General features: G+C 41.6%; 1 protein-coding gene across 1 annotated transcript in view; it reads right to left on the reverse strand.

Annotated features, from left to right (window-relative positions):
• Positions 1–2,965: 2,965 nt before the first annotated feature.
• The window catches only part of Tacr1 (tachykinin receptor 1), a 167,909-nt gene continuing 143,370 nt past the window's right edge, over positions 2,966–27,504 (reverse strand). Inside the window, exons 3-5 of the mRNA XM_074050070.1 lie at positions 9,389–9,539; positions 7,265–7,461; positions 2,966–5,982 (exon numbers count right to left, since the gene is read on the reverse strand). Of these exons, the coding sequence (XP_073906171.1) occupies positions 5,691–5,982; positions 7,265–7,461; positions 9,389–9,539 (640 nt within the window). The 3' untranslated portion in view covers positions 2,966–5,690. The remainder of the gene's footprint in view (positions 5,983–7,264; positions 7,462–9,388; positions 9,540–27,504) is intronic.

A 27,504-nucleotide genomic window follows, 5' to 3' on the forward strand; every position in this document is an offset into this window, starting at 1 on the left:
TGCAGGGCTCTCCAGCATGAGGGGAGCATAAAAGGTAGGGCAAAGTATGTCCACCCATAGTGAGAGATGGAATGGTTCTGAGTTCACTGCATGCTGATGCATGACCTCAGTGTCATCTGCTCAGCTGCTTATTTTAGGTGATGGGGCTAAACTTGGAGCTCTGTTCTGAGAGCCATCACAATTTAGGAAAGTATGTGGGAGTGAGGTGGGGGTTCGGGGTAAGTAACAGTGTGGGTGGTGGTATGGTTTGGATATGAAGTGTCTTCATGAAAGGCTCATGTGCTTGGCTCCCAAAGCAGCATATTCAGAGATAGGGCTTTTGGGAAGTGATTAGATCATAGGGCTCTGTCAATGGATTAACTTATTGATGGAATAACAATTTGATGGCATTATTGAGAGGTGGTGGAAACTTTCAGAGATGGAGTCTAGTTGGAGGAAGTAGGTCATTGGGGGCATCCCCTTGAGGGTTATATCTGGCCTCCAGCCCATTCCTCACTCTCTCTGCTTCCTGGCTGCCATGAGGTGAGCAGCTCTACTCTACTATGCCTTCTACTACACCCTCCCTGTCATGATGTTCTGCCTTGCTTCAGGCCTAAAGTAATAAAATCTACCATGGACTAAAATCTCTGATACTGTGAGACAAAATAAATCTCACCTTTTAAGTTATTTTCTCATGTATTTTTGTCACAGTGACAGACAGGTGACTTAGAATGGTGGATAAATGGGATGGGAAAGGAAGGGTTTAGAGAAATGGGTACAAAGACTTTGTGAGGAGAAATAATGAATTTTTATTACCATACTGTGTTAGTCAGTTTGGCTGCTATAAGAGAAGGCCATAGATTGGATGTCTTAAACAACAGAAATTTATTTCTCATAGTTCTAGAGAATGGAAGTCCAAGATTAGGGTGCCATTGTGGGCAAGTTTTGTTTAGGGTCCTTTTCCTGGTTTGTAGCTAGTGGTCTTCCTTACTTTGCAGATACAGAAGCAAGCTTTCTCATGCCTCTTTTTATAAGGACACTTGTAAGAGGGTTCTTCACTCATGGCCTAATTACCTCCCCAGAGTCCCATTTCCCAATACTATCATCACACTAGGGGTTGGAGTTTCACTATATGAAGTTGGTGAGACACAAGCATGCAGCCCATAACACATGCCAAGTCCTTTATTAGTGCACCAGGAAGCAATCTAGAGATGAGGAAAACAAATCTAGAGATTTCAATAGGTAGAAAGCTGGGAGGAGAGTACTCGTGGAATGGGAGGCATGTCAGATGCTGCCTTCACCTTTAAAGATGAAGGAGAGGAACATTCTCTGTGTGTCCTCTGCTCAGGGCCATGACTGAAATACTGCTCTCTGGTTCAGAGCTGAGAAGGTCCATTTACTTATGTTCACTCTAATTTACAAAAGGGATTGAGGGAGCCCAGATGAGAGCATTACTCCCAAGGGTATGACTCCCAAGGTAAGCATCTTCTATTGTATTCAGGTCACATGTACCCAGGACTAAATGAAAACATCTTTGCCTTTCCATAGGAATGTCTGTACCCTATATTCTGTATTATATGTTGAACTACAGCTAAAGTGTAGTCTTCAGATAATGAATACTAATCTTTGCTTGAAGAAGAGTTATCACACCTTTTCATCATAAATTTGGTGTTTTTATTGTCACAGATATCTTTAATGACATTCTATAGCTTTAACTCATGTGGTTGTCTGTGGTGATTTATGATTTTATTCCAAAGCTATTTTTTGTTTCCCATTCCCCAGCAGCCAGTCTGGTCCTTCCAAGGTTCATCTGTCTCTTGCTGTGCCTGGAAGATCCCAAGGCTCTTTACTTTTCTCCTGTGAATAATGTGATGTCCCTCCTCTTTCTGGAGAGCAGAGGGTTAGTGAAGTCTTTTGGGGGAGATTCAGGTTTAATTGTACTCCTTATTACATCCCCCCCAACACACAGGGTTTTTGGGGATATCAAAGGGGACTTGTGAACTCCTTGGAGCTTATCCCAGGATTCTCATTTAAGATGCTTTAATTTAAATAGATATGAATAAATATCTTTAGTTTTGTTTCGTATACTATATTAGATAGTGCCTATGCTTTCTTCAAACTCCCCCTCTCATAACCTTTATAATCTTTGTTACTGAAAATCTGTTACCAGCTTCTCATTGCTCTTGATGGTGCTGCCTGTGGGGCAAGGTAGCTCAGGTGGTTTGGGTGGCCCAGGAGTAGGAGGCAGGTTGCCACCACTCACAGTGATCACCATTGATGTTTCCTGATGTGTTTGCAAACATAGAAGACTTGACCAAAGCTCTGGTGCCAATAGTGTGGCTACATGGCATAAATCTTCAAGAGAAGATGGATGGGGAGCTGATGGCCTCCAGCTGCAGCAGGTCAGGATCCTCCATAGTGTTCTAGTGCCAACCATTCCCCAGAGAGCCCCAGCATGGTGGAACGCCAGCCTGGCCACTACCACCAATGTGGGACTCCTCTCTGGGCTGACTCTGCACATTGTTGGGCTGGCTGAGATGCTACCCCCACCCCTGCCCATCCCTGTCTTAGGCTCTTCCTATCCTCTCTCTCCCAGGTGTCATATCTGAAGGCTTTCCCTACTTCCTCCTGATGCCTCTCACCTTGATCTCCTTCTCTTGCCCAGATGTTCTTCACCTTGTCCTGCCCGAGTGCATTTTGTGTACTTCTAAGTATGCCTTGCTGTCTGGTTCTTGGAAGCCTGACATGACACAGCTCTACTCACAGGTGATGTTATTGGTTACATCACACAATTCCATCTCATCTTTTCAGATCTCAGCCTGGAAACACTTCCCAGATCCTGCCCACTTGTGTCATCACAGAGCTGGAGTTTACTGGATGTTGGGTTCCATCCTTCTAGCTGTGCAAGTAATTAGAGTTCCTAGCACCATCCCATTTAGTCCCCTAGAGAAGTTCTCTGATCCCTAGAGAAGAGACAAAGGCATGAGACAGTCAAAACCATACTTTATTTCTGAATAGGATTCTGTTAAGAATTCTGGAAAACATTGAAATCTCAGGAATGGCCCTTCTCCTCTGAAATTCTTCTTCCCTAAAATCAGGCCAACAAGGCTAGCTCCTGAGTCCCCTTTCCCCAGGATTCCACTCAATTCTTTGTCTTAAGGAAGATAAGGACTCTTACTCTCTAGTTCCTCCCATAAAGGTCCCCTCCTCACCCCTTAGTTACTGTGAATACATGAAATACATCAGAGCTCCTCCCTGAGAAAAAGTGATGATGGGAAGGAGATCAGCACAATACAAATACACACTGACAGACACTAGATCCCACAGTTCAGAAGTAACATAACGAAGACGGCCCCATGATGTCTCCTATTCTATTACTACTGGACAGTACATCAAGAAAACACCCTTAGGAGATAACACAGGGTTACACATTTGTATAATAAGAATGAGACCCATGCACAGTGCAAATCATGGTGTTCCTTACACATAGGAGCGCATATTTCTGTAAGTTAAAAGGGTGTTGGAGAGTGGGGTGGTGGAAGACTTGTTGGTGCTCTTTGAGGGATGTTTTGCCGTATTCAAAACTTCCCAGGACCAGCCTATATTCCCTCGTATTATGCACAGGATGATACTGTTCAGCCACATCCCTTTAAGCAACCCGGGCTGACTGGTAACTAACTCCCTTTGGAATTATCTCAGGGAACTGTCATTGCAAAGGCTCTCTGAAGGCCCCAGCCTTTTGTTTGATTACCCATGTTGAGTATTTTCTTTTTTTAATTCTATGAAGAATCTGCTTCTCATTTGCCTCCAGGCCTGTTGGGCAGCTGGGCCTTATGAGACCTGGTGAGTTAGGAATGGCAGGCATGGTGAGCTCCTCTGGAGTGGAGGGAGCCATGTGTCTCCAGTTCAGGGCAAAATTCAGAGCAGGTGTTCAATAAATCCTGTTGAGTTAAACTCTAACCTTCTTTTCTGTCGGTGGAATGTTCCCAAGTTGTGATGGTTCTTAGGTGCTTCCCATAATCATAGCATTGGCAAGATTCTCTATTGGAAGTGTGACTAATTCTTTGGGCACTGACAGGTTTCCCTTAAATTTTGTTTTCCATAGACCTTCACTGAGCTGGCTTACTTAGTTTAGTATTCTCCATGCTTCTTTGCAGGATATGGCTCTCAGGTTTTTCTGGCTTATACTATTGCTACACACCTTTTTCCAGGTGTGCTGATGCTCTTATAGGGATAAAGTCAGAATGGGTGGCAGAGATTGTAAGCCCTGTTGGTGGCATTGTTCTCCCCTTAATACTATGGATATGGTCCATGTGCATCCATTATTCAAACCATAAAGATGTTGCATGAAGCTTCTGCTTTCAGTCACATCTGGACAAGGAACACATCTGGGAGACAGAAAGAAACTGGGTGCTCACCGCCATTCTACCCTTTATAGACAGGAGACCAGCAAAGCTTTATAGACAGGAGGGGAAGATTCAGAGTCTGAAGAGAAGATACAAGGGGTCTCTTCCCAGAAGTGCAGCTACAAGTATTGGCTTCTTCACTCCATTGTCACCTGAGAACATGCTTCATGCTACAGAGAAGTTAAGAATCTGGGTTAGGACTTCTGTCCAAAGATACTGAAAGGTCAGGGCAGGAAGTTCACATGCTTGTCTTCCCTAATGGTGTTCTCAGCTTTGGATTTCAGCCTGTTAAAGCCTACTTGAGAGCTATAGGTTTAAGTATGAAGTCCTCTGCTCTGGCAAAGGCTTAAGAGAAACAGTGTGCTGAGGGTTTTAGGATAAACAGGAAAATGTTTGAGATGGATATTTACATGTGTCCTTCTCCAGGAGCTGGGCATCACTGCTCCTGTTCTTTCTGAGACTGCCATTTTTTTCAGTGAGACACCAGAAAACTTATACAATTATTTATCCATGGGACGTTGAGATTCAAAGAGACACTTAGATTATTTACTTCAGCCCTGTAACTTTAAAAATAAGGAAAAGCTCAGATACATTAAGCCTGGCATGGGTCTCCTGACTCTTGATCAGTCCAGAGCTTAGCTGGCATCAGCAGACATATTGTGACTGCATCAACTGTTCAAAATAGCCACTGGGGAGATAATGCAGAAGAACCTGAGGCTTTCAATCCCATGACGTTTACATGAACTGAAATATTGGAGCCAAAAAGCGGAGTGTATCTTCTTTTCATGGGTGCTTGGAAAATGGGGGTAGAACTTTCATTTGGATTCTATGTGACTCCTTCTTTTATTCATCCTGCCAAGTGAGGGCTGGAGATATGTGAGATACCAGCTGAAGAGTAGCCCAAGCATGGCTGAGAATGACTTTACTGAAGGAAGACAGGGATCGTTGGATCTGTTACTGCACTGCAGAATTCATCCTGAAATGTGCACCCACATGCAGTTGAAGTCATTCAACTAGAATCATGGAATGAACTGTAGGGAAAGTCTATTCCAACTTTGTCATTTTTATAGGCTTAGAGAAGATCATTGATTTGCCTAGGGTCACACAGCATGGAGGGGGTGTGTGGCAAGGCAGGAAAGAATCCAGATTGACTTTAGGATGGAACATTTTCACTAAACCATTCTGGGACTCTCCAAAAACTCCAATGGTAAGATGTTTCTCAGGGGTTCCAGATCAAGGAACTATCCATGCATGAATGAAGCTGGCTAAAGATGGGAGTGGCTGTATCTGCCCAAGGCCTATGTCCTAGGACAGCATGTTAGAGTAGAAGCTGAAGCTCTCTGTCATGGTCTTGGAGTTGCTGCGTGAGGAGCCATTGGAGGTCAGGTCCAGGGATGATGGTATGGCCTTGGGGCCTTCCTCTGGCTCCTCCTCATGGGCCCCTACCACAGTGGAGATGGTGGTCTCCAGGCGGCTGACCTTGTACACACTGCCCTGGGTCTGGAGGTACCGGGTGGATTTCATCTCAAGCCCCTCGTAGTCACTGGCGTTGATGAAGGGGCAGCACCGGAAGGCATGCTTGAAACCTAGACGAAATCTGGAGAGAGACAGACAAGAGTGTAGAGATGACTGCTTTCTGAGAGTGTTCCCACTATTGCAAAAGTCTTCAACACAGGACATACTCAATCTTGACTCCATCATTATTTTTTAAATAAATTCACAGCTGGATGTGCTGAGGCCAAACTGATTTCAAGGTCAGTTATCAAGGGCAAGTCTGTACTAAAACCCATGTTTGTGTGAAGTGCATGTCGTTCCTGAGAGCTTCTTGCTCTGATTTGGGGTCAGAAGATTTTGGGTCAATTCATTGTTGCCAAAAACACTCACTAGGTGTTTATTGTGCTCATGGCACTAAGCTAGTCACCAGGCTCATAGTAAAAACACATATCAACATTCACCCTTTCCCTCAAGTAGCCCATTGATTGCAGGTGGACCTTCTGGGAGTCATGTTCCTTCAGTGTGCCTCAGTTTCCTTGTTTGTTAAACAGGGGGCTTCTGCTCTTAAAGATGTGTGGGAAATTTAGCTTAAAAAATTGAGGCAGGTCGTCAAGCTTTTAGAAGTATGAATCTTGTAAGTTAGATTAACAGAGGCCATTGTGGCAAGTTCAAGAGCATGTCTTTCTCACACTGGTAGTATCCGAGTGTCTCAGTCACAGGAAACTCTTCCCAAGCTGCTGGGCTGATGGATAGAAAGAGTGCAACAGGCATTTTGTGACTCACCTTCCTCCCCATCTCCTGCCCCACATGGAGGTTGGCTACTGCTCTGGATGACCACTGTGTTGGAGCCCAGTGTCACAGCCTCTCCTGGGTATCTTTTACCTGCTACTGTGAGTTCCTTATTATTGACAACCATTCCTATTGGGTCCTTTCTCTGTCTTGTCTGAGGTTGGCTTCTGCTTGGGGAAAGCCCAAGCTATTCTGACAAAGTAAGGGTGTGAATCTGGTCATCCAGGCCCTGACCTCTTTTTGCTTATCCAGTCCTTTTGGAAATGCAAGAAGTTACTGCAATGGTATGGTGGAAAAGGAAGAGGATCCAGCTTGCAGGCTTGCCTTACCTTACATGCATCAGTCATGGAGATTTTTAATCCTACTCCTTCCCCCAACATTGCTGCCACACAAAAATATGCATTTCTGGTTCCTCTTGGACAGGAACAGAGAAATCCACCCTGGGCTCACACTTCTGCACAGCTCTAATTGGCAGGGGCTGTGCAGCATGTGGTTAATTTGCTTCAGTCCTCCTGGCTCCCTCTTGTCTCTGCTAGCTGTGCTCATTTAGAATGGCTTTTTGTGGCCCTGGAGAGGGTGTGGGGGTTGGGTCTCACCTGTCATTGAGACAGCAGTAGATAATGGGGTTGTACATGGTGGAGCTCATGGCTAGCCACATGATAGCCAGGTAGACCTGCTGGATAAACTTCTTCAGGTAGAGATCTGGGTTGATGTAGGGCAGGAGAAAAAAGATGTGGAAGGGCAGCCAGCAGATGGCAAAAGTGCATACCACGACAATCATCATTTTGACCACCTGGTGAGAGAATGAGGCAGATGAGTCCACCAGCACATGCTTTTCTCAGGGCTATTTGTCTCTTCCCCCCTCTCTGCCACACAGTGTGGTGTGAGATAGGAGGTATTTATAATTTCTCCTTATAAGGAGGAGGAAGACCTTTACTATTTGGAATTAAAGGACTTTGGTTATGCCAGCCATTTTTCAGAGGGTAGTCCAGGGCTGGCACCATTACCACACTAAGGAACTTGTTAGTGATGCAGGTTCCTGGACCCATTCCAGACTTACAGAATCAGAAACTCTGAGGATGAGACCCGGAATTCTGTGCTGGACAAATCCTTCTGATGGTTCTGATGATGTTGTATGTGACCCTGCTGGACAGACTGGAGAAGCCATGGGAGACTAATTAATGAGCAAAGGTGAATGGGTGCTCAGGATAGAGCACTCTAAGAGGGGGAGTAGAGGGCTGGTTGAGAGGAGGATTTTGAGCTGGGGCTTAGTTGCGTGGTCTGGAGGTTGAAGGAGAGGAAAAGGGAAGGGAGAGATTTGGAGGTGCAGCAAGGGCACATCTTATGTTTAAAGGGGATTTGAAGGAAGATTTTTAGGAACACTGGATACTATGGACTGAATATTTGGGTCATCCCCCAATTCATACATTGAAATCCTAATCCCCAAAGGGGTGGTATTAGAAGGTGGAGCCTTTGGGAAGTGATTAGGTCTTGAGGACAAAGCCTCATGGCCTGACAGCTCCCATGTGAGCACGGTGACAGCAAGAAGTCACCATCCTTGAACCAGGAAGCAGACCTCACTAGACACCCAATCTGCCTAGTGCCTTGATCTTGGACTTCACAGCCTCTAGGGCTGTGAGAAATATATTTCTGATGTTTATAAGTTTCCAGTTAAAGTTATTTTGTTATAGTACAAAGATTCTGGGTTAATGTAATCTCCTTTTCCCCAAGAAATCTCCAGTGAAGATGCACAGAGCTTCATACAATGAAATACCATTCCAGGGAGTAAGTACTAAAAGAGAAGAAAGAATGAGAAGTCTCCTCATATACTGATTTGAGAGTTCCTCAGAACTTTTAAGTGAAACATGTGAGAACAGTGTGCATTGGCTGTTTGTAAAAAAGAAGAGAAAGTAATATAAATATATAAATAAAAATATATGTATTTATTTGGTTTATAAATGCCAATGTCTAGAAGGCTTATCAAGAAACAGTTAAAGGTGTTACCACTGTGTGTGTGCATATACCTTTGTGTATTTGTGTGTATTTGAATGAGTGTATGTACATGTGTATATGAGTGTGTATGTGTGAATTTTAGTATGGGTCTAACAAGTGTGTATGTGAGTGTGTATGTACATTTGTGTGTGAGTGCATATGTATTTGTATGAGTATGTATATGTGCAATGAGTGTGTATATATGTTTATGAATGTGTGTTTGAGTGTATGTATGTGTATATGAATGTGTGTATGTGAATGAGTGTATGTAAATGTGTATGTAAGGAGTGTGAGTATATGTGTATAAGTGTGTATGTGAATGAGTGTATTATGGGTATAGTGAGTATATGTATGTGTCTATGAGTGTGTATATAAGTGTGCATATGTGAATGAGTATATGTTGTGTGTACAAGTGTATATGTGTGTAAAGAGTGTGAATATGTGTGTATAAATATGTATTTGAATGAGTGTACCATGCGGTAAGTGTATGTGTGCATGATTGCGTATGTGTGTTTAAGTGTGTATGTGAATGTGTGTGTGTGTCTATGCATGTGTATGTGCATGTATGAAAAGGGCCGGTCCACTACCCCCCTCTCTCTTCTGTTCCCTAGATCCAGGGAGGGTTTGTGCCTGCTGCCTGTGGGGCTCAGGAGCTTGCAAGCCCTGCTTGCCAGGTTGTTACCGGTGCCGGGGGGAGGGGGGTTAGGTGCTGCCTGCCCCTTGCCCACCTTGCGCTTGGCAGAGACTTGCTCATGGTAACGGTCGGAGGAGTCCCCGGGGATCTCGCTGGCCCACAGAGTGATTCCCACTACGGTGTATGCATAGCCGATCACCAGCAGGGGGAGGAAGTAAATCAGCACCGTCACACAGATGTGGTACCTGGAGGAAGATGGATGAGAGGAGTCAAGACTTGGCAGCCACCCTTCTCAGCCTTTGCCATAATAAGGCAGGATGATAAAGGCACGCTGCAGATGCCACCTGTATGGAGTGAATGGGTGATAAACTAGAGAAAGCAAATCTCTGTTCAGTTTATATTTTTCTTATGGATTTTTTCCATGATGGAGATTTCTGTTCAAATTTGAAAAGAGAAAAAAATTAGATGATAGGAAACCTAATCCATTGTGTACTATGGCAATTTTATTTGATGCTCTCAACATCACTCACCCCTCTTTCCCTAACCAAAATCAGGAAGTATATTCTCTAGAGTGATGGAGAATGTTGTACCACTTAATTCACACCTATCAGACTACACCAATTTTACTTGGGATATAGACCAACTAGTGCATTTAAATGAGAACCATCAGGATCGATGATCCATGATCCATGCCATGTGACAAATGGATTGACAGATATCTGATAATTAATTTGGAAGAAAGAGATAAAACTAATCCTAGCACTAGGACCCATGGGTGATAGTCACAAGGTGTAAGCCTTGGCCTTTGGAATATATATCCATATGGAAGCTGTGTGGGTCTCTGAGTCACCACTTGGAGAACAGGTGTCATCTGACTTGTGGTTGACTGAGCTATGAGCAAGAAATGAGCCTTTGCAATGTTAAACCACTGAGATTTTGAGTTTTGTTACAGCAGCATAACTTATTCTGTTTTTACTTCCTGTGGTATTTAGGTTTGAACTCAGGGCCTTATGCATGCTAGGCAGGTGCTCTACTGCTTGAGCCACTCCTCCACTCCTTTTATTCTATTTAAGGCAAGGATCCCTCTAAGTGGAAGACTCAAATAAGGTTATTGAATGTTGAGAAATGACATTTTTTCCTTAGGGAGCCCTTGCCTTTGTGGCTAGTTATAGCCATTTTCTCAGACATGAGGGTGACAGAGAGGCTCAGCATTGCTAATAGTTACAGTAATAATAATGAATAATGTAACAAGAACAGTTCATATATTGGGAGCCTTATTCTAGGTGATGCTTGTCGTTCCTCAAAGCTTCATGTGCCAGCAGCTTGGTACCCAGTGCTGGTGGAGAGGAGGTGGAAATTTTAAGAGGTGGAGTCTAGTAGAAATCTCCTACATGATGGGGGCACCACCTTTGTGTCTGCCTTAGTGCTGTCTTCTGGGAGTGGTCAGGTCTTGTGATAATGGATTTGTTCCCATGAGAATAGACTGATATCCAGGAGATTAGCACTTTTCACAAACCATTCTGCTGCTCACACTGCTTCCTATTCTTGTAAGTCCTCCTGGCACTGTGCTGCCATCCACCCTGAGGTTCTTGCCAAAGCTGAGACAATTCTCTTTTCTCTATGAAGCACCCAGCTCAAGTATTTTGTTATGGCATCACAATACAGACAGAAGTCACTGTGATAATAATATTAGCAATAGTATTAGTAGAAGAAATGATAGTTAAATTTGGAATATCTATGAAAAGAACAATGCCAAGCGTTTTAGTGGCATTCTCTTATTTAATCCTTAAAGAAAATAATTGAGTAGGTACGATCATAATTCCATTTTGTAGATGAGGAAAACAAACTTTAGAATCTAATTAATTTGCTACAATTCATAAGTGGAAATGGGAGGGGTTGGGATAATGATACAGGTTTGGTGACCCCAGTTCCACTTTCTTGTCACTGGAGAAAAGTCACCCACAGATCTTTCCTTCCACTCTGTTTAGAGTCCATGTTAATTCTCTGCAATGGTTTCCTTTCAAGAGGGAAAACTCAATTATGCACTCAATTTCTTCTTTATGGACACTCCATTTGCTTTCAGTCACTTCTTCACGAAGCCTCACAGCTTTGCCACTTCTTCAGTCCCCTCTGAATATTAAAACTGGCAATTTGAAGTTACTCAAGGACTTCTTAAGTAATGAACCACAGATTCAGTGAAGCAGAGTGCAAGCATGCTTGTTCTGTGCAGACAGGCTACTCCTGGCTCAGCAGGCTCTCAAGGTCACCTGGGTTGTCAGCTCCTCCAGGAGCTGCTGGGTTCTCCAGCCACCCTTAGCAGTGACAGCATGCTGTGTTTCCAGAGTCCCTCCTTCAGGTTGCTTACCAACAGTGCTTGTAAGCAAAGCATTTAGGTAATAGGGGCAGAGAGACCCTGAGACCCTTCAAGAAGCCCCCACATCTCCTCCCTATGAGATCAGCCCTATCTCCTGCAGACTGATACCTAGTCGGTGACCAAAACACACTGGCTGAGCTTCACCACTGCCTGGGAGTGCTGAGCACACTGTTGAGTCAGGGATGCAATGGGAAGACAATGCTCCTTTCCCTGAACCAAAGGTCCTCATGATTGGCCATGCTCTCAGAATCATCTGAAGGCCTTGTGCAACCACAGAGAGTGGGGCCTGAGAATCTGCATTTATAGAAAGTTCCCAGAAGATGTTGCTGCTGCTGTTCTGGTTTAGACTGAGAAACACTGTCCTAGACCAGTGGTTCCTCAACCCCAGTTGGATAAAAGAGCCATCTGGGAATTTTAGAAAGAATTAGTGTCTGAAGGTATTTTGAATTGGCCTGGCATGGGAGCAGAAAACCATATTTTAGAAAACTCCTTTTAGTTATTTTAATAGATGTAAGCAGGGAGAACCACTGTTTCAGACCATAGATCTGTTGGGACCTCATTGTTGTTTGTGATCTTTAGTAAAATGTATATTAACCACATTTTCTTTTCTGGTGTTCATATCTGATGGCAAGTGTGACCTTGCTGATCAGGGAGGGATTGCCCCTCCCAGGTCTAGCTAATTCCAAGAGCTTATGCCAGAAGGACTCTGTTTCCAGCATGTCTTCCGAGTGCAAACTAATAATCCAAAGCCCATACTCCATACCTGCCTGTTTATTGGGTTCTTACATGATTCTCTTGCCCTGACCACCCTAAAGGTCAGGCATCAGCCTCCTATGTCCTGGTGTCCACTGAAATTATTCATGCTAGCCGATCCTAAACCTGCTTGCCCCACCTTACTAGTTCTTTTCTGAGAAAACTCCAGTTAAGGCTTTCTCTGTGGTATGGAGACATTGACCCTTAATTTTGGGAGCTGTGAGCAATAAAATATCTTTTCAATGGTAATCCTGTCTTGATCTATTGGCCTCACCCTACCTAAATACAAAATAAAATTTATATTTCAGAACAACATACCTTTGCAAAATCATACATCAGAACATTAGGAAAACGCTAAGATGAATCAGTAAACATAAATTATCAGCATTTTTTGATCTTTCATTTTTCAAAGAAGGAAAGTAATTTTCTTACTTATTTAGAAACAAAAAAATGACTTAATTTCATCAAAAAGTATTATAGTAGGTACAGCATTAACTTTTCCATGCTCTAACAGGGATAGTTAAGAATAGCACAAGAATATGATATATTGATTCTCCTTCTAGGTATCTACCCAAAAGAACAGAAAGGCTGGACTTAAACAAACACTTGTACACCAACACTGTTCAGAACAGCTAAACTGTAGAAAACAACCCAAATGTTCATCTAGAGATGAATGAATAAACAACATGTGGTATATCCATAAATGGATTATTATTCATCCTTAAAACAGGGTAGAGTTCTGACATATGGATAAGTCTTTCAAACATTAGGTTAAGTAAATAAACTAGATATAGAAGGACAAACACTGTAGGATTCCACTTACATGAAATATATGTCATAGAGACAGACAGTAAATTAGAGGTTATTGGGTGCTGGGGAGAGAGGATAGGAGTTATTATTTAATGGGTACAGAGTTCCTGTTTGAGATGATGACAAATTTCTGGAAATAGATACTGATGTTGTACAACATTGTGAATCACTGAATTGTACATTTTAAAATGGTTAAAATGTAAATTTTATATTATGTATTTTATCATAATGAAATAATTACATAAAAAGACTTCATCTTAACCAGGGTCTCCATATTTGCAGTCTTTCTTCCCATCCCAAAAGGTAGATTTAATTCTTGGATAAGATCAAAGTTTAAACATATCCTCCTACATCTTGCTTAGATAAATCCCTACTACATAGAAATCGGAAATGCTCAATACAAGCTCTGTCCAACTTATCAAAAACTCTAAATGAGTGTAAGTCAAATGAATGAAATTCATTCATTAGAAAATATGAAAACAAATACATTTCTTTCATCCTGACACTTTTTTTGGAGAAATTTTACTGTATTTTATAGTTAATTAGAATTACCCATGGTTGTGTTTATATTTTCCATAATTATTATTTTAGAAAGTTGGTCACTGAAGTAGTATTTTGTGTGACTCCACATCTATTTTGGCTTCTGATCCCTTTCCTAGGTTTCTGCCAGGCAGAGTTTTATGAGCTCTCAGAAGTAATATCTGCCTTGGGAGAAGAGATCTAGGGTCAGCAATGCACTAGAAGTGAACTAGAGAAAGAACCAGCATGAAAGCAGAAGGTGGTGACAGAAAGAACTGCTTTGTCTGCTGGGTGAGATGTGTGTTTGGTTGTGTAAAGCTGGGGGGCTCAGCACATTGACTGTGATCATTAAATCTTGCCTGATGTGCTTACTGGAATTTTCTGAAGGAAGGTGCATGCAACAGCGTTGTAGCCTTATTCCATCAAGTTCACTCATTTATGCAGTGAATCAGGCTAAGCTTGATGAACACAGACCATGTAGCCCCAAATCCCACATTGTCCTTAATGCCCTAATACCTTAATATTCACTAATCCAGGTTTACTTTCATCTCACAAGCAGGAGTCACCTCCTGGTTGAAAACATCAACAGTTTTGGTTTCTGAGATAATCCTCAGCACTTGAAATCAAGATTGACATATTTATTTATTTATTTTTCCTTTTTCTTTTATTATTCATATGTGCATACATATTTATTAAATAGTATCTAGGTGTCTTCATAATACATTTGCTGGAGAATTTAGGTACCTTGGCGTCAGGAAAGAAGGAGGCCAAGTGGGCATGAGATAGCTCTGTTGTATGTGTCTCTGTATTGGCTTTCTGTGGATGATTTTGTTTGGAAAGTGGTGGGTAGAAAATTTCATCTACTCCAGAAGGATTGAAGAGCACTGATGTAATCCCAGCCCCATCCAGTACATTAACTGTATCTGCAATATCCATACCACATAAACACCCAACATCTTCTTAAATACCCTTGTGATATGCTGCTCACTACTTCTAAAGTAAGCTACATTAGACTCTGGAGAGTTTGTTAAAGATGCAGACGCCCAGGCCCCAAATCTAGATGAGCCAAATCAGAATGTGCACTTTAGAGACTTCCAGGTATTCACATGCAAGTTGAAGTTTGAAACACACAGCTCTCGTTCTTGGCTGCACATTGAGAATCACCTGGGGAGCTTTGAGAAGTTCCAGAGTGTGGATCCCACCCTAGAGCTTCTGATTAAGTTGGCCAACAGTGCATCCTGGGCATCAGAGTATTAGAAGCTCTTTAGGCATTTTTCCTGTGCAGCCATGGCTAAGAGTCATTGGTGCTGGGAGTCCTGCCACTGGCAGTTGCAACAGATGGTGCTTCTTCTTAACAGAGTAGCGTTTACTACTTCATTCCAAGTCTCAAGCAACAGGCTGAACCCACATCCTTGGAATGTCCTGCAAACAAGAGGTGACCATGAAACTGCCCCCCTTACATTCTCCTTTGCATAGAGAGCACTGGGCCATGTTTCATCTGATATGTGTTGATATGCCTGCCCTTCCTCAACTGTCCTTCAGACTCACTCTTCTTAGATGGCACTTGACATTTTTACTTTCTGGAAGAAATGTTGCAGATTAATCTGATTTCTTTTTCTTTTTTCTTTTTATTTATTTTTTTTGTTTTATTATTCATATGTGCATACAAGGCTTGGGTCATTTCTCCCCACTGCCCCCACCCCCTCCCTTACCAACCACTCCGCCCCCTCCTCTCCCCCCACCCCCTCAATACCCAGCAGAAACTATTTTGCCCTTATTTCTAATTTTGTTGTAGAGAGAGTATAAGACACAATAGGAAGGAACAAGGGTTTTTGCTGGTTGAGATAAGGACAGCTATACAGGGCATTGACTCACATTGATTTCCTGTGCATGTGTGTTACCTTCTAGGTTAATTCTTTTTCATCTCACTTTTTCTCTAGTTCCTGGTCCCCTTTTCCTATTGGCCTCAGTTGCTTTTAAGGTATCTGCTTTAGTTTCTCTGCGTTAAGGGCAACAAATGCTAGCTAATTTTTTTAGGTGTCTTACCTATCCTCACCCCTCTCTTGTGTGCTCTCGCTTTCGTCATGTGCTCAAAGTCCAATCCCATTGTTGTGTTTGCCCTTGATCTAATGTCCACATATGAGGGAGAACATACAATTTTTGGTCTTTTGGGCCAGGCTAACCTCACTCAGAATGATGTTCTCCAATTCCATCCATTTACCAGCGAATGATAACATTTCGTTCTTCTTCATGGCTGCATAAAATTCCATTGTGTATAGATACCACATTTTCTTAATCCATTCTTCAGTGGTGGGGCATCTTGGCTGTTTCCATAACTTGGCTATTGTGAATAGTGCCGCAATAAACATGGGTGTGCAGGTGCCTCTGGAGTAACCTGTGTCACAGTCTTTTGGGTATATCCCCAAGAGTGCTATTGCTGGATCAAATGGTAGATCAATGTTTAGCTTTTTAAGTAGCCTCCAAATTTTTTTTCAGAGTGGTTGTACTAGTTTACATTCCCACCAACAGTGTAAGAGGGTTCCTTTTTCCCTGAATCCTCGCCAACACCTATTGTTGGTGGTGTTGCTAATGATGGCTGTTCTAACAGGGGTGAGGTGGAATCTTAGTTGGTTTTAATTTGCATTTCCTTTATTGCTAGAGATGCTGAGCATTTTTTCATGTGTTTTTTGGCCATTTGAATTTCTTCTTTTGAGAAAGTTCTGTTTAGTTCACATGCCCATTTCTTTATTGGTTCATTAGTTTTGGGAGAATTTAGTTTTTTAAATTCCCTATATATTCTGGTTATCAGTCCTTTGTTTGATGTGTAGCTGGCAAATATTTTCTCCCACTCTGTGGGTGTTCTCTTCAGTTTAGAGACCACTTCTTTTGATGAACAGAAGCTTTTTAGTTTCATGAGGTTCCATTTATCTATGCTATCTCTTAGTTGCTGGGCTGCTGGGGTTTCGTTGAGAAAGTTCTTGCCTATACCTACTAACTCCAGAGTATTTCCTACTCTTTCCTGTATCAACTTTAGAGTTTGGGATCTGATATTAAGGTCCTTGATCCATTTTGAGTTAATATTGGTATAGGGTGATATACATGGATCTCGTTTCAGTTTTTTGCAGACTGCTAACCAGTTTTCTCAGCAGTTTTTGTTGAAGAGGCTGCTATTTCTCCATTGTGTATTTTTAGCTCCTTTGTCAAAGACAAGTTGGTTATAGTTGTGTGGCTTCATATCTGGGTCCTCTATTCTGTTCCACTGGTCTTCATGTCTGTTTTTGTGCCAGTACCATGCTGTTTTTATTGTTATTGCTTTGTAATATAGTTTGAAGTCAGGTATCGTGATACCTCCAGCATTGTTCTTTTGACTGAGTATTGCCTTGGCTATTCGTGGCCTCTTGTGTTTCCATATAAATTTCATGGTAGATTTTTGATCTCTTTTTTTTCAATTTTTTAAATTTTATTATTCATATGTGCATACAAGGCTTGGGTCATTTTGATCTCTTTAATGAATGTCATTGGAATTTTGATGGGAATTGCATTAAACATGTAGATTACTTTTGGGAGTATAGACATTTTTACTATGTTGATTCTACTAATCCATAAGCATGGGAGATCTCTCCACTTTCTATAGTCTTTCTTAATCTCTTTCTTCAGAAGTTATAGTTTTCCTTATAGAGGTCATTCACATCATTTGTTAGGTTTACACCTAGGTATTTGATTTTGTTTGAGGCTATTGTAAATGGAATTGTTTTCATACATTCTTTTTCAGTTTGCTCATTGTTAGTGTATAGAAATGTTAATGATTTTTCTATGTTAATTTTATATCCTGCTACCTTGCTGTAGCTATTGATGATGTCTAGGAGCTTCTGAGTTGAGTTTTTTGGGTCTTTAAGGTATAGGATCATGTCATCTGTAAATAGGGATATTTTGACAGTTCTTTACCTATTTGTATTCCTTTCATTCCTTCTTCTTGCCTAATTGCTCTGTCTAGGAATTCCAGTACTATGTTGAATAGGAGTGGAGATAGTGGGCATCCTTTTCTGGTTCCTGATTTTAGAGGGAATGGTTTCAGTTTTTCTCCGTTAAGTATAATGCTGGCTGTAGGTTTGTCATATATAGCTTTTATAATGTTGAGGTACTTTCCTTCTATTCCTAGTTTTCTTAGAGCTTTTATCATGAAATGGTGTTGGATCTTATCAAAGGCTTTTTCTGCATCTATTGAGATGATCAAGTGGTTTTTGTCTTTGCTTCTGTTAATGTGTTTTATTACATTTATTGATTTTCATATGTTGAACCACCCCTGTATCCCTGTGATGAAGCCTATTTGGTCGTGGTGAATAATCTTTTTGATGTGTTGTTGAATTCGGTTTGCCATTATTTTGTTGAGGACTTTTGCGTCAATGTTCATTAACCTATAGTTCTCCTTTTTGGAGGTGTCTTTGCCTGGTTTTGGGATAAGTGTAATACTGGCTTCATAAAATGTGTTTGGCAGTTTTCCTTCCCTTTCTATTTCGTGGAACAGTTTAAGGAATGTTGTTATCAGTTCTTCTTTAAAGGTCTGATAGAATTCAGCAGAGAATCCATCAGGTCCTGGACTTTTCTTTTTGGGGAGACTCTTGATTGCTGCTTCAATTTCATTTGGTGTTATAGATCTATTCAGGTGATTAATATCCTCTTGGATAGGTTTGGATGATCATAAGTATCTAGAAATCTGTCCATTACTTCAAGATTTTCAAATTTATTTTAATATAGGTTCTCAAAGTAGTCTCTGATGATTTCCTGGACCTCCATGGTGTTTGTTGTTATCTCCCCTTTTGCATTTCTGATTCTACTAATTTGGGTTTTTTCTCTCCTCATTTTAGTCAGGTTTGCCAGGGGTCTATCAATATTGTTTATTTTTTCAAAGAACAACTTTTTGTTTCATTAATTCTTTGTATAGTTTTTTTGGTTACTATTTCTTTGATTTCAGCTCTTATTTTTATTATTTCTCTCCTTCTATTTATTTTGGGATTTGCTAGTTCTTGTTTTTCTAGGAGTTTGAGATGTATCATTAGGTTATTGATTTGGGATCTTTCAGTCTTTTTAGTATATGCACTCATGGCTATAAACTTTCCTTAGCTGTGTCCCATAGGTTCCGATAGGTTGTGTTTTCATTTTCATTGACTTCCAGGAACTTTTTAATTTCCTCTTTTATTTCATCGATGATCCATTTTTCATTAAGTAATGAGTTATTTAGTTTCCAGCTGTTTGCATGTTTTTGTCTTTACTTTTGTTGTTGAGTTCTACTTTTACTGCATTGTGATCAGATAGTATGCACAGTATAATTTCTATTTTCTTATATTTGCTGAGACTTGCTTTGTGCCCTAGGATATGATCTATCCTGGAGAAGGTTCCATGGACTGCTGAGAAGAATGTATATTGTGTAGAAGTTGGATGAAATGTTCTATAGACATCAACTAGGTCCATTTGATCTATTGATAATTTTAGATCTAGGATTTCTTTATTGATTTTTTGTTTGGATGACCTATCTATTGATGATAATGAGGTGTTAAAGTCTCCCACAACCACTGTGTTGGTGTTAATATATGCTTTTAGGTGTTTCAGGGTATGTTTGATGAAATTGGGTGTGTTGACATTGGGTGCATACAGGTTGATGATTATTATTTCCTTTTGGTCTATTTCCCCTTTTATTAGTATGGAGTGTCCTTCTTTATCTCGTTTGATCAATGTACGTTTGAAGTCTACTTTGTCAGAGATAAGTATTGCTACTCCTGCTTGTTTTTGGGGGCCATTGGCTTGGTAAATCTTCTTCCAGCCTTTCATCCTAAGCCTATGCTTATTTCTGTTGGTGAGATGGGTCTCCTGTAAGCAAGAAATTGTTGGATATTCCTTTTTAATCCATTTCGTCAAGCGGTGCCTTTTGATGGGTGAATTAAGTCCATTAACATTAAATGTTAGTACTGATAGGTATGTGGTGATTCCTGTCATTTAGTTGTCTTAGCGTTTGAAGGTTTGATTGTGTGTACCTAACTTGATGTTACTCTCTACTGTCTTGCTTTTTCTTTTCCTGTGGTTTGGTGCTGCCTGTCTTTTCATGGTTAAGTTGGGTTTCACTTTCTGCGTGCAGAATCCCTTGAAGAATCTTTTGTAGTGGTGGCTTTGTCGTCACATATTGTTTTAGTTTCTGCTTATCTTGGAAGACTTTTATTGCTCCATCTATTTTGAATGACAGTTTTGCTGGATAGAGTATCCTGGGGTTGAAGTTATTTTCATTCAGTGCCCAGAAGATCTCTCCCCACGCTCTTCTTGCTTTTAATGTTTCTGTTGAGAAGTCTGCTGTGATTTTGATGGGTTTACCTTTGTATGTTACTTGTTTTTTCTCTCTTACAGCCTTCAATATTCTTTCCCTAGTTTCTGAACTTGTTGTTTTAATGATGATATGTTGTGGGGTAGTTCTATTTTGATCTGGTCTGTTTGGTGTCCTGGAGGCCTCTTGCATCTGTATGGGAATATCTTTCTCTAAATTTGGGAAATTTTCCGTTATTATTTTGTTGAATATATTACGCATTCCCTTCGCTTGCACCTCTTCTCCTTCTTCGATGCCCATGATTCTGAAGTTTGGTCTTTTGATGGAGTCGGTGAGTTCTTGCATTTTCTTTTCACAGATCTTGAGTTGTTTAATTAATAGTTCTTTGGTTTTTCCTTTATTTACCATTTCATCTTCAAGTTCTGAGATTCTGTCTTCTGTTTGCTCTGTTCTGCTGGATTGGCCTTCTGTTTTGTTTTGCAGTTCTGTTTCATTCTTTTTTCTGAGGTTTTACATATCCTGGTGCTTTCCTCTTTAATGTTGTCTATTTTTGTCCTGAGTTCATTTATCTGTTTATTCATCGTGTTCTCTCTTTCACTTTGGTGTTTATACAGTGCTTCTGTAGTTTCCTTTATTTCTTTTTTGCTTTTTCAAATTCTCTATTTTTGTTGTCTTGGAATTTCTTGAGTGTCTCCTCTACATTTTGGTTGACCCTATCCAGTATCATCTCTATAAAATTCTTATTGAGTACCTGTAGTATGTTTTCTTTTAAATTATTCTTGTGGGCTTCATTGGGTCCTTTGGAATAGTTTATCTTCATTTTGTTGGAGTCTGGATCTGAGTATCTGTTTTCTTCATTCCCCTCTGGTTCCTGTACTAATTTTTTACTGTGGGGAAACTGGTTTCCCTGTTTTTTTCTGTCTTCCTATCATTGTCTTTGGTGTTGTTACTTTCCCTGTACTGTGTGCAATTAAGAATTTTCTAGCTTGTAATAATAACACTGGTGATATTTAGAATGGAAGGGTAAGCGGAGATGGAAAGCAAGAAGTTAAAAAAATGGGAAAAACAAGTAAACAGACAAGAAGGAGAAAACAGAACAAGGAATCAGACAAGAAAGTTTCAAAGGTATAAACAGGGAGCATTGGTGTACCAATTGACAGTAAGCTGAACAGGCATTAGAGAGACAGAGAGAGGATTGAAAATAAAAAATTAAAAAAAGATAAGAATAAAAATAAAAAATAAGTAAATGAAAGAAATATATATATAAATAAAATAAAATGAAATGAAAAATAGAAAATTAAAAAAAAAACCAAAAAACCAAAAAACCTCCAAGTTCAAATGCAATGAAGTTTCAGTCTTAATAATTTGGGTGTCTTTCTCAGTCTCCAATCCTGGAGATGGTGCCTCAGATGTTGTTCTGTAGTTGTCTCATCAAAGGGGATGCATAAAGTAGAACAAAACTACACACACACACACACACACACACACACACACACACACACACACACAAAAACCCCACCAAGTGTCCCAAGTTCAAATACAATACAGTTTCAGTAAGTTTTTCAGCATGCAGGTGTAATTTGGTTGTTCTCTCATCAAAGGTAGGGAGAAAAAGAGAAAAATAAAAAAAAAGAATCTGGAGACAGTTCTGAGAATGGTATCTGCGGCTGTGGCTTGTCTGCCCGCTGCTGTCAGTCTGCTGTTGCTGGAGGTGTTATTTATGCAGATCTCTGGGGTGAGCTTAGCTGTCACCTGGACCTGCACGCTTTGTTTACTCAGAGTTCTCCTGTGTGAGAGCCTCTGCTACAAGCTTTCCCCTTTCCAAGCACTGGGAAAGGTGACACTGCACCCGCGTTCTCAGGCCTGTGTGTTTATTTACAGTTCATGTGGGAGGTGGGTCTTCCCCCCTGTCCTGTGCAGTTTTCCTCCCACTGTCACTTTTACAAGCTTTTCTTCTCCTGATTACTGGGCGGTGCTGCTGCTCCTGCCAGCTGCCATGTTTGTTTACAGTTCACGTGGGAAGTGGGTCTTCCCTCCTCTCCTGTGGAGTTTTCCTCCCTCTGTTACTCTCACAAGCTTTCTTGCTCCTGGTTGCTGGGCATGTGCCCCGGCTCCCGCCAGAGCCTCTCCGGCCAGGCCCAGCTTGTTTATTTATAGTCCCGAGAAGGATTCCCTTCCCCCAATCTTCAGTGTTCATTGTGCCCCACCCTCTTTCCTGCATGTCTTTATTGTTCTATTGCTTATTAGTCAGTTTCTCTTTTTTTCCCTGGGTGGAGGTCAGTCTGTCTGGGGGGCTATGCTGCTCTGGCCCAGGCTTGTCTGTGGGAGTACTGTGGTACCGGGAAGCTCACCTTGTCCACGTCTTCCCAAGCCGACTGGGCGTGGGCAACTGGCAGCCCGGGGGCCCTCCTTGTTTCTCCGTTTAACGTGAAGTGGAGATTCTCTGTGCCGGCTGGAGGTGTGGAGGGTTCAAAGTTTTGCCTCTTCTTGGTGATTTTGCCTGCAAAGTGTGTCTCCAGCGTCTCTCCAAGATTTCACTATAGGAGTCTCCCTTTCTGCTTCCTCCCTCTAGCTGCCATCTTGGAATGCTTCTCCCTGATTTCTTTTTAGCAAAAAAATTTTGGTTCCTTTTTACATTTAGATGTTATAGCCAGATCCCAAAGCACTTTGCAGTTTTCTTGGAGGCAGGAAAAAAGTGCAACTTATGGATTGATAAATTCCACATTAATTTATTGAACACCTATTTTATACCTGGTCTTGTGCTGAGGGTTGGGGGTACTGATGAGAGCCCTAGTCTTAGGTCTCTTCTCTGGCACTAATAGTCTTTAGGGGAGACTGAGAATCACAGAGGGTATAACATGGGGAGAGTGGTTACCTTCTCAAGCAGAGTAGAGACATTTGGAGTCTTTTGTAAGCATTGAATATATTATGTTTAATATATAATAATTAAAAAAACCTTAAATACAATGACACAGTGTTTTGTTACTAAGTGCATAGAAGATAATGGGAATACAGAATCCTCTAACCGGCTGGTTCCGGGAACCTTCCTGGAGGATTGGCTGCTTAGTGAGGACCTGTAATAGAAGTAGAGCATAGGCAGGCCAAGAACAGTGAGATGACTATAGGTGGGGAAAACAGCATGTGCAAAGGCATCGCATCAAGAAATGATCACTCTATGATGAAGGTACTAGGATGTGACTGGAACTGAATGGAACTTGGCTACTGTGTATAGTAGTATCAGGAGACTTGGATGGAAAGGAAGGGAATTTTGTAACAAGCTGGAGAGTTCCTTATTGATTCTGAAGTTGATGGGCAACCATAAAATGGTGTGAGCTCTGGCAGTGCTGGAGCTTGGATAGAGGGAGACAAAGCTAGAGGAACAAGCCTTTATGATGTTGTGCAGTGATTTGGTGAAGTGAGAATGATCTGAGCTAGGAATGACTTTAGGAAAAGTACAGTTTTCCAGTATGTGCCTTGTATAGCATGAGCTTTGCAAACATTGGATTATTCCAATTCTGTTGAGAACAAGGCTGTAATTTATTGGTGACATGTTTGCTCTGAGTAACAGTGGGCACTGATTAGTGTTTTGCTGCTATAACTCACCTATGGCCAACCTCTCTAGATGGATTTGATCTCAGTTTTGTGCTCTGCCTGAGGTTGGGCTGGCTGACCTTGTGTTCTTGCTGGATGAGTGACTAGGTAGAACAGATGGATGGGTAGGGCAATAGGGATTCTGGAGGTATGGTGGCTGAGAGGAAGAGCTGTGGACTTGGCTGCTGAAGGGATAGCTGACCTGGCATTTTGCCTTGGAGTTGTGAGGAGAGTGGGGCTGATTGTCCTTGGCCTGGGGCCTGAGAAGGAGGAGCAGGCTTGAGAGAGTTACCTTTTGGACATGCTGACTGTATGGGAAGAGTAGTAGATGTCTGAATTTAGAGCTAGAGAAAAGTCTTGGTTGGCATCAGATTTGGGAACCCTCATGTCCAAAAACCATGAGAAGGTGAGGGGATGTAGATGGTCATGAGGAGAGAGGAGGCCATACCTGGAGGGCCAAGCCCAGGGTGAGAGGCCAGAAGTAGGCAGGAGGGAGGCTCTAGGGGCAGATGGATCCTGCCTGTGAGGGGAGGGAGGGTAAAGTTGGGAACACACTGCCTGATTCTGGAAAGCTGGCCAGTGATGGCTGGAACAGGTGGGCTGAGTCATGGGAAGTGAGTAAGCGGAGGCAGTGAGTACAGAATTCCTTCTTCATAGACTTGGCCATGAAACGGAGGGTAGAGAGCAGTAGTTAAACAAAGGCCAATGACCAAAGGAAGACATCATGTGTTTGGTTGAAGAAGCAAGAAAATGAAGACCTCCATACCTCTCTGACACATCTCCCTGCCTGCTTCCAGAGTTGAGAAATGCTCCAATGAAGGAAATATTAACACAGGGCTCCAGCAGAGAGAAGCCAAGCTCCCTTATCCATACCCTTCTCCCTTCTGTCTGCAGGGTGAGGGGGAGATGGGTGCATGGTTGAGAGGCTGGTAATGTCTGGGTGGAGGATAGTCCTACCTGAAATTTTGAGTGGGTATGTAAAGAAAATGCAAGCCCTGAATCGAAAGCTTCCATGGGCTTCATGTTGCTGAGAGAGAACAAATTAGATGGCTCTTGGTTTGAGGATCTTACTGGAAGAAGACTCCAGAAGCCTAATTCAGGATGAGTCAAAAAAAATATGGAATTGGTCTCTGTGGGGAAAATTAAACCATCAAGAGTTGAAAGTACAGGTAATGGGGAGAGTGGAGTGCAGGGGAAATTTGAGCCCCCTGGTGGGAAACAGTCTTCCAAAAGAATATGGCTAGCAAGAAATTTCCTATGAAAAAAATTTGGAGGCTACTTAAAAAGCTGGACATCGATCTACCATTTGATCCAGTAGTACCACTCTTGGGGATATACCCAAAAGACTGTGACACAGGTTACTCCAGAGGCACCTGCACACCCTTGTTTATTGCAGCACTATTCACAATAGCCAAGTTATGGAAACAGCCAAGATGCCCCACCACTGACGAATGGATTAAGAAAATGTGGTATCTATACACAATGGAATTCTATGCAGCCATGAAGAAGAACGAAATGTTATCATTCGCTGGTAAATGGATGGAATTGGAGAACATCATTCTGAGTGAGGTTAGCCTGGCCCAAAAGACCAAAAATCGTATGTTCTCCCTCATATGTGGACATTAGATCAAGGGTAAACACAACAAGGGGATTGGACTATGAGCACATGATAAAAGCGAGAGCACACAAGGGAGGGGTGAGGATAGGTAAGACACCTAAAAAATTAGCTAGCATTTGTTGCCCTTAATGCAGAGAAACTAAAGCAGATACCTTAAAAGCAACTGAGGCCAATAGGAAAAGGGGAACAGGTACTAGAGAAAAGGTTAGTTCAAGAAGAATTAACCTAGAAGGTAACACCCACGCACAGGAAATCAGTGTGAGTCAATGCCCTGTATAGCTATCCTTATCTCAACCAGCAAAAACCCTTGTTCCTTCCTATTATTTCTTATTCTCTCGCTACAACAAAATTAGAAATAAGGGCAAAATAGTTTCTGCTGGGTATTGGGGGGGGGAGAGGGAGGGAGCGGACTGGGTGGTAAGGGAGGGGGTGGGGGCGGGGGGGAGAAATGAACCAAGCCTTGTATGCACATATGAATAATAAAAGAAAAAGGAAAAGAAAAAGAAAAAAAAAAAGAAATTTCCTATGGTGACAACTGTTCAATGCATTGCAAAGAACAGTGTATTTTAGAGTAAATCAAGAACAGTATAATCATATCTTATGCTGTTATTCTCTGGTTTTACTCCTCAAATCTCCAGTAAAATATTTGTCATCCAATGATTTCATGTTAGTGGGGGAACTGCTTTCCAGATTGGAGCCAAGTGGGAGACCCAGAGATGGTAGCCATGGAGTGGCCAATGGTAAGTTAAGGTTCTTACCTTAAGTGGAGGTTGGGGATGTAATGGAGAAGGAGACCCAAAGTAAGGAGATAAAGAGGGAGCATAACTTCCCTGGTCAACCTTCCAAGTCTGGCAGATGATACCAAATTACCTGAAGAGTTCTGAAACCCTCAAGGATGTTCTGCTAGTCTCAGCCAGCCACGGGGCTCAGATACAGATAGCTGCAGTAGACAACTACCACCAGGTGGCACCATCTTGCAGCTTGCCCTAGGTCAATCAGCACTTCCTTTAGGTTACTGACATTTCAGTAACTGAGCAATAAAGGATATACATTTTATATATGTGCTTGCATTTATTGCACACTAAATACCACCCACTCCTCCACCCCTCACCATGTCATGGTGCAATTTTCTGGTATGTGCCTTGTGTAGCATGAGTTTTGGTAACCTTGGGCTATTCTAACACTATCAAAAATGGCTGTAATTATCAGTGACATGTTTGCTGATAATCAGTGAGCACTGATCAATGTTTTGCTGCTATAACTCACCCATCTTCAACCCCTCTAGATGGATCTGAGCACAGTTGTGCTATGCTTTGCCTGAGGTTGGGTTGGCTGACATTACTGCAGTGTGTTCTTGCTGGATGAGTGACCAGGGACAAATCTGGGATGGGCTTCTGCCTTGGCTACTGCAGTTTGTGATGAACACTGAAACGGGAAGGGTTGGATTTTAGGCAGCCAAACCGAAGCTTGTACTTTATCATTCTGTCAGCCATTGAAAATATGGTTATTTTTGGTGGGGTATTGTTTAGAAACTGCTTCAAACAGTGCCAACTGATAAGAATAAACATTTTCTCATAAATGTGGGTATTGTATGGTATTTAACACTGCATCTAGTCCCTGGGTATGAACAGTACTTACAATTATTGAAATAGTCTTTGTCACAATAGCCTCAGTGCCCAGACTCGTGGCCCTCATGCAAAGTTGTCACCTTGGGAAAATAGTTTCTCTGTACAAGAGAAATCTTAGCACAACAACCCCTAGTAAATGTCCAGAAACCTTTTCTTCTGAAGACATCCAGTATCAAGTGTGGTACAATGTAAATAGCCACTGGTTTGTAGAAGATACAGAAATTTCACATTTTTATGTACTGCAGTTTCACTGTAAAAGTGTTTTTGGGAAGTGGATTCCACTTCATTCCATCACCTCTGAGACTTCAGTAAGAGACAGATGTTGCTAACCCTGTGGTAAATTGAAAAATTAAGGGACAGGGAGGTAATTGCCTTGTTCAAGTCACTCAAGGTTGAAATGGGAATAGAAAACGAATCAGCCCTTTTTCTCATTTCAACCCTTTGCATGTTTTTCTTTTCAGATGTGTTAAGAATAATGGATAGATGTCACTCAAATCAGAGAAACTAGTTTTTCAAGAATGAGCAAGTACATAAGTGACAAAAATTATCTTCTGCATTTAATAATGGCATATAACTTACTAAAAATAGCACAGCTTAAAAATTCTGG

The sequence above is a fragment of the Castor canadensis genome, chromosome 12 (assembly GCF_047511655.1).
Source record: "Castor canadensis chromosome 12, mCasCan1.hap1v2, whole genome shotgun sequence".
Classification (NCBI taxonomy): Eukaryota; Metazoa; Chordata; class Mammalia; order Rodentia; family Castoridae; genus Castor; species Castor canadensis.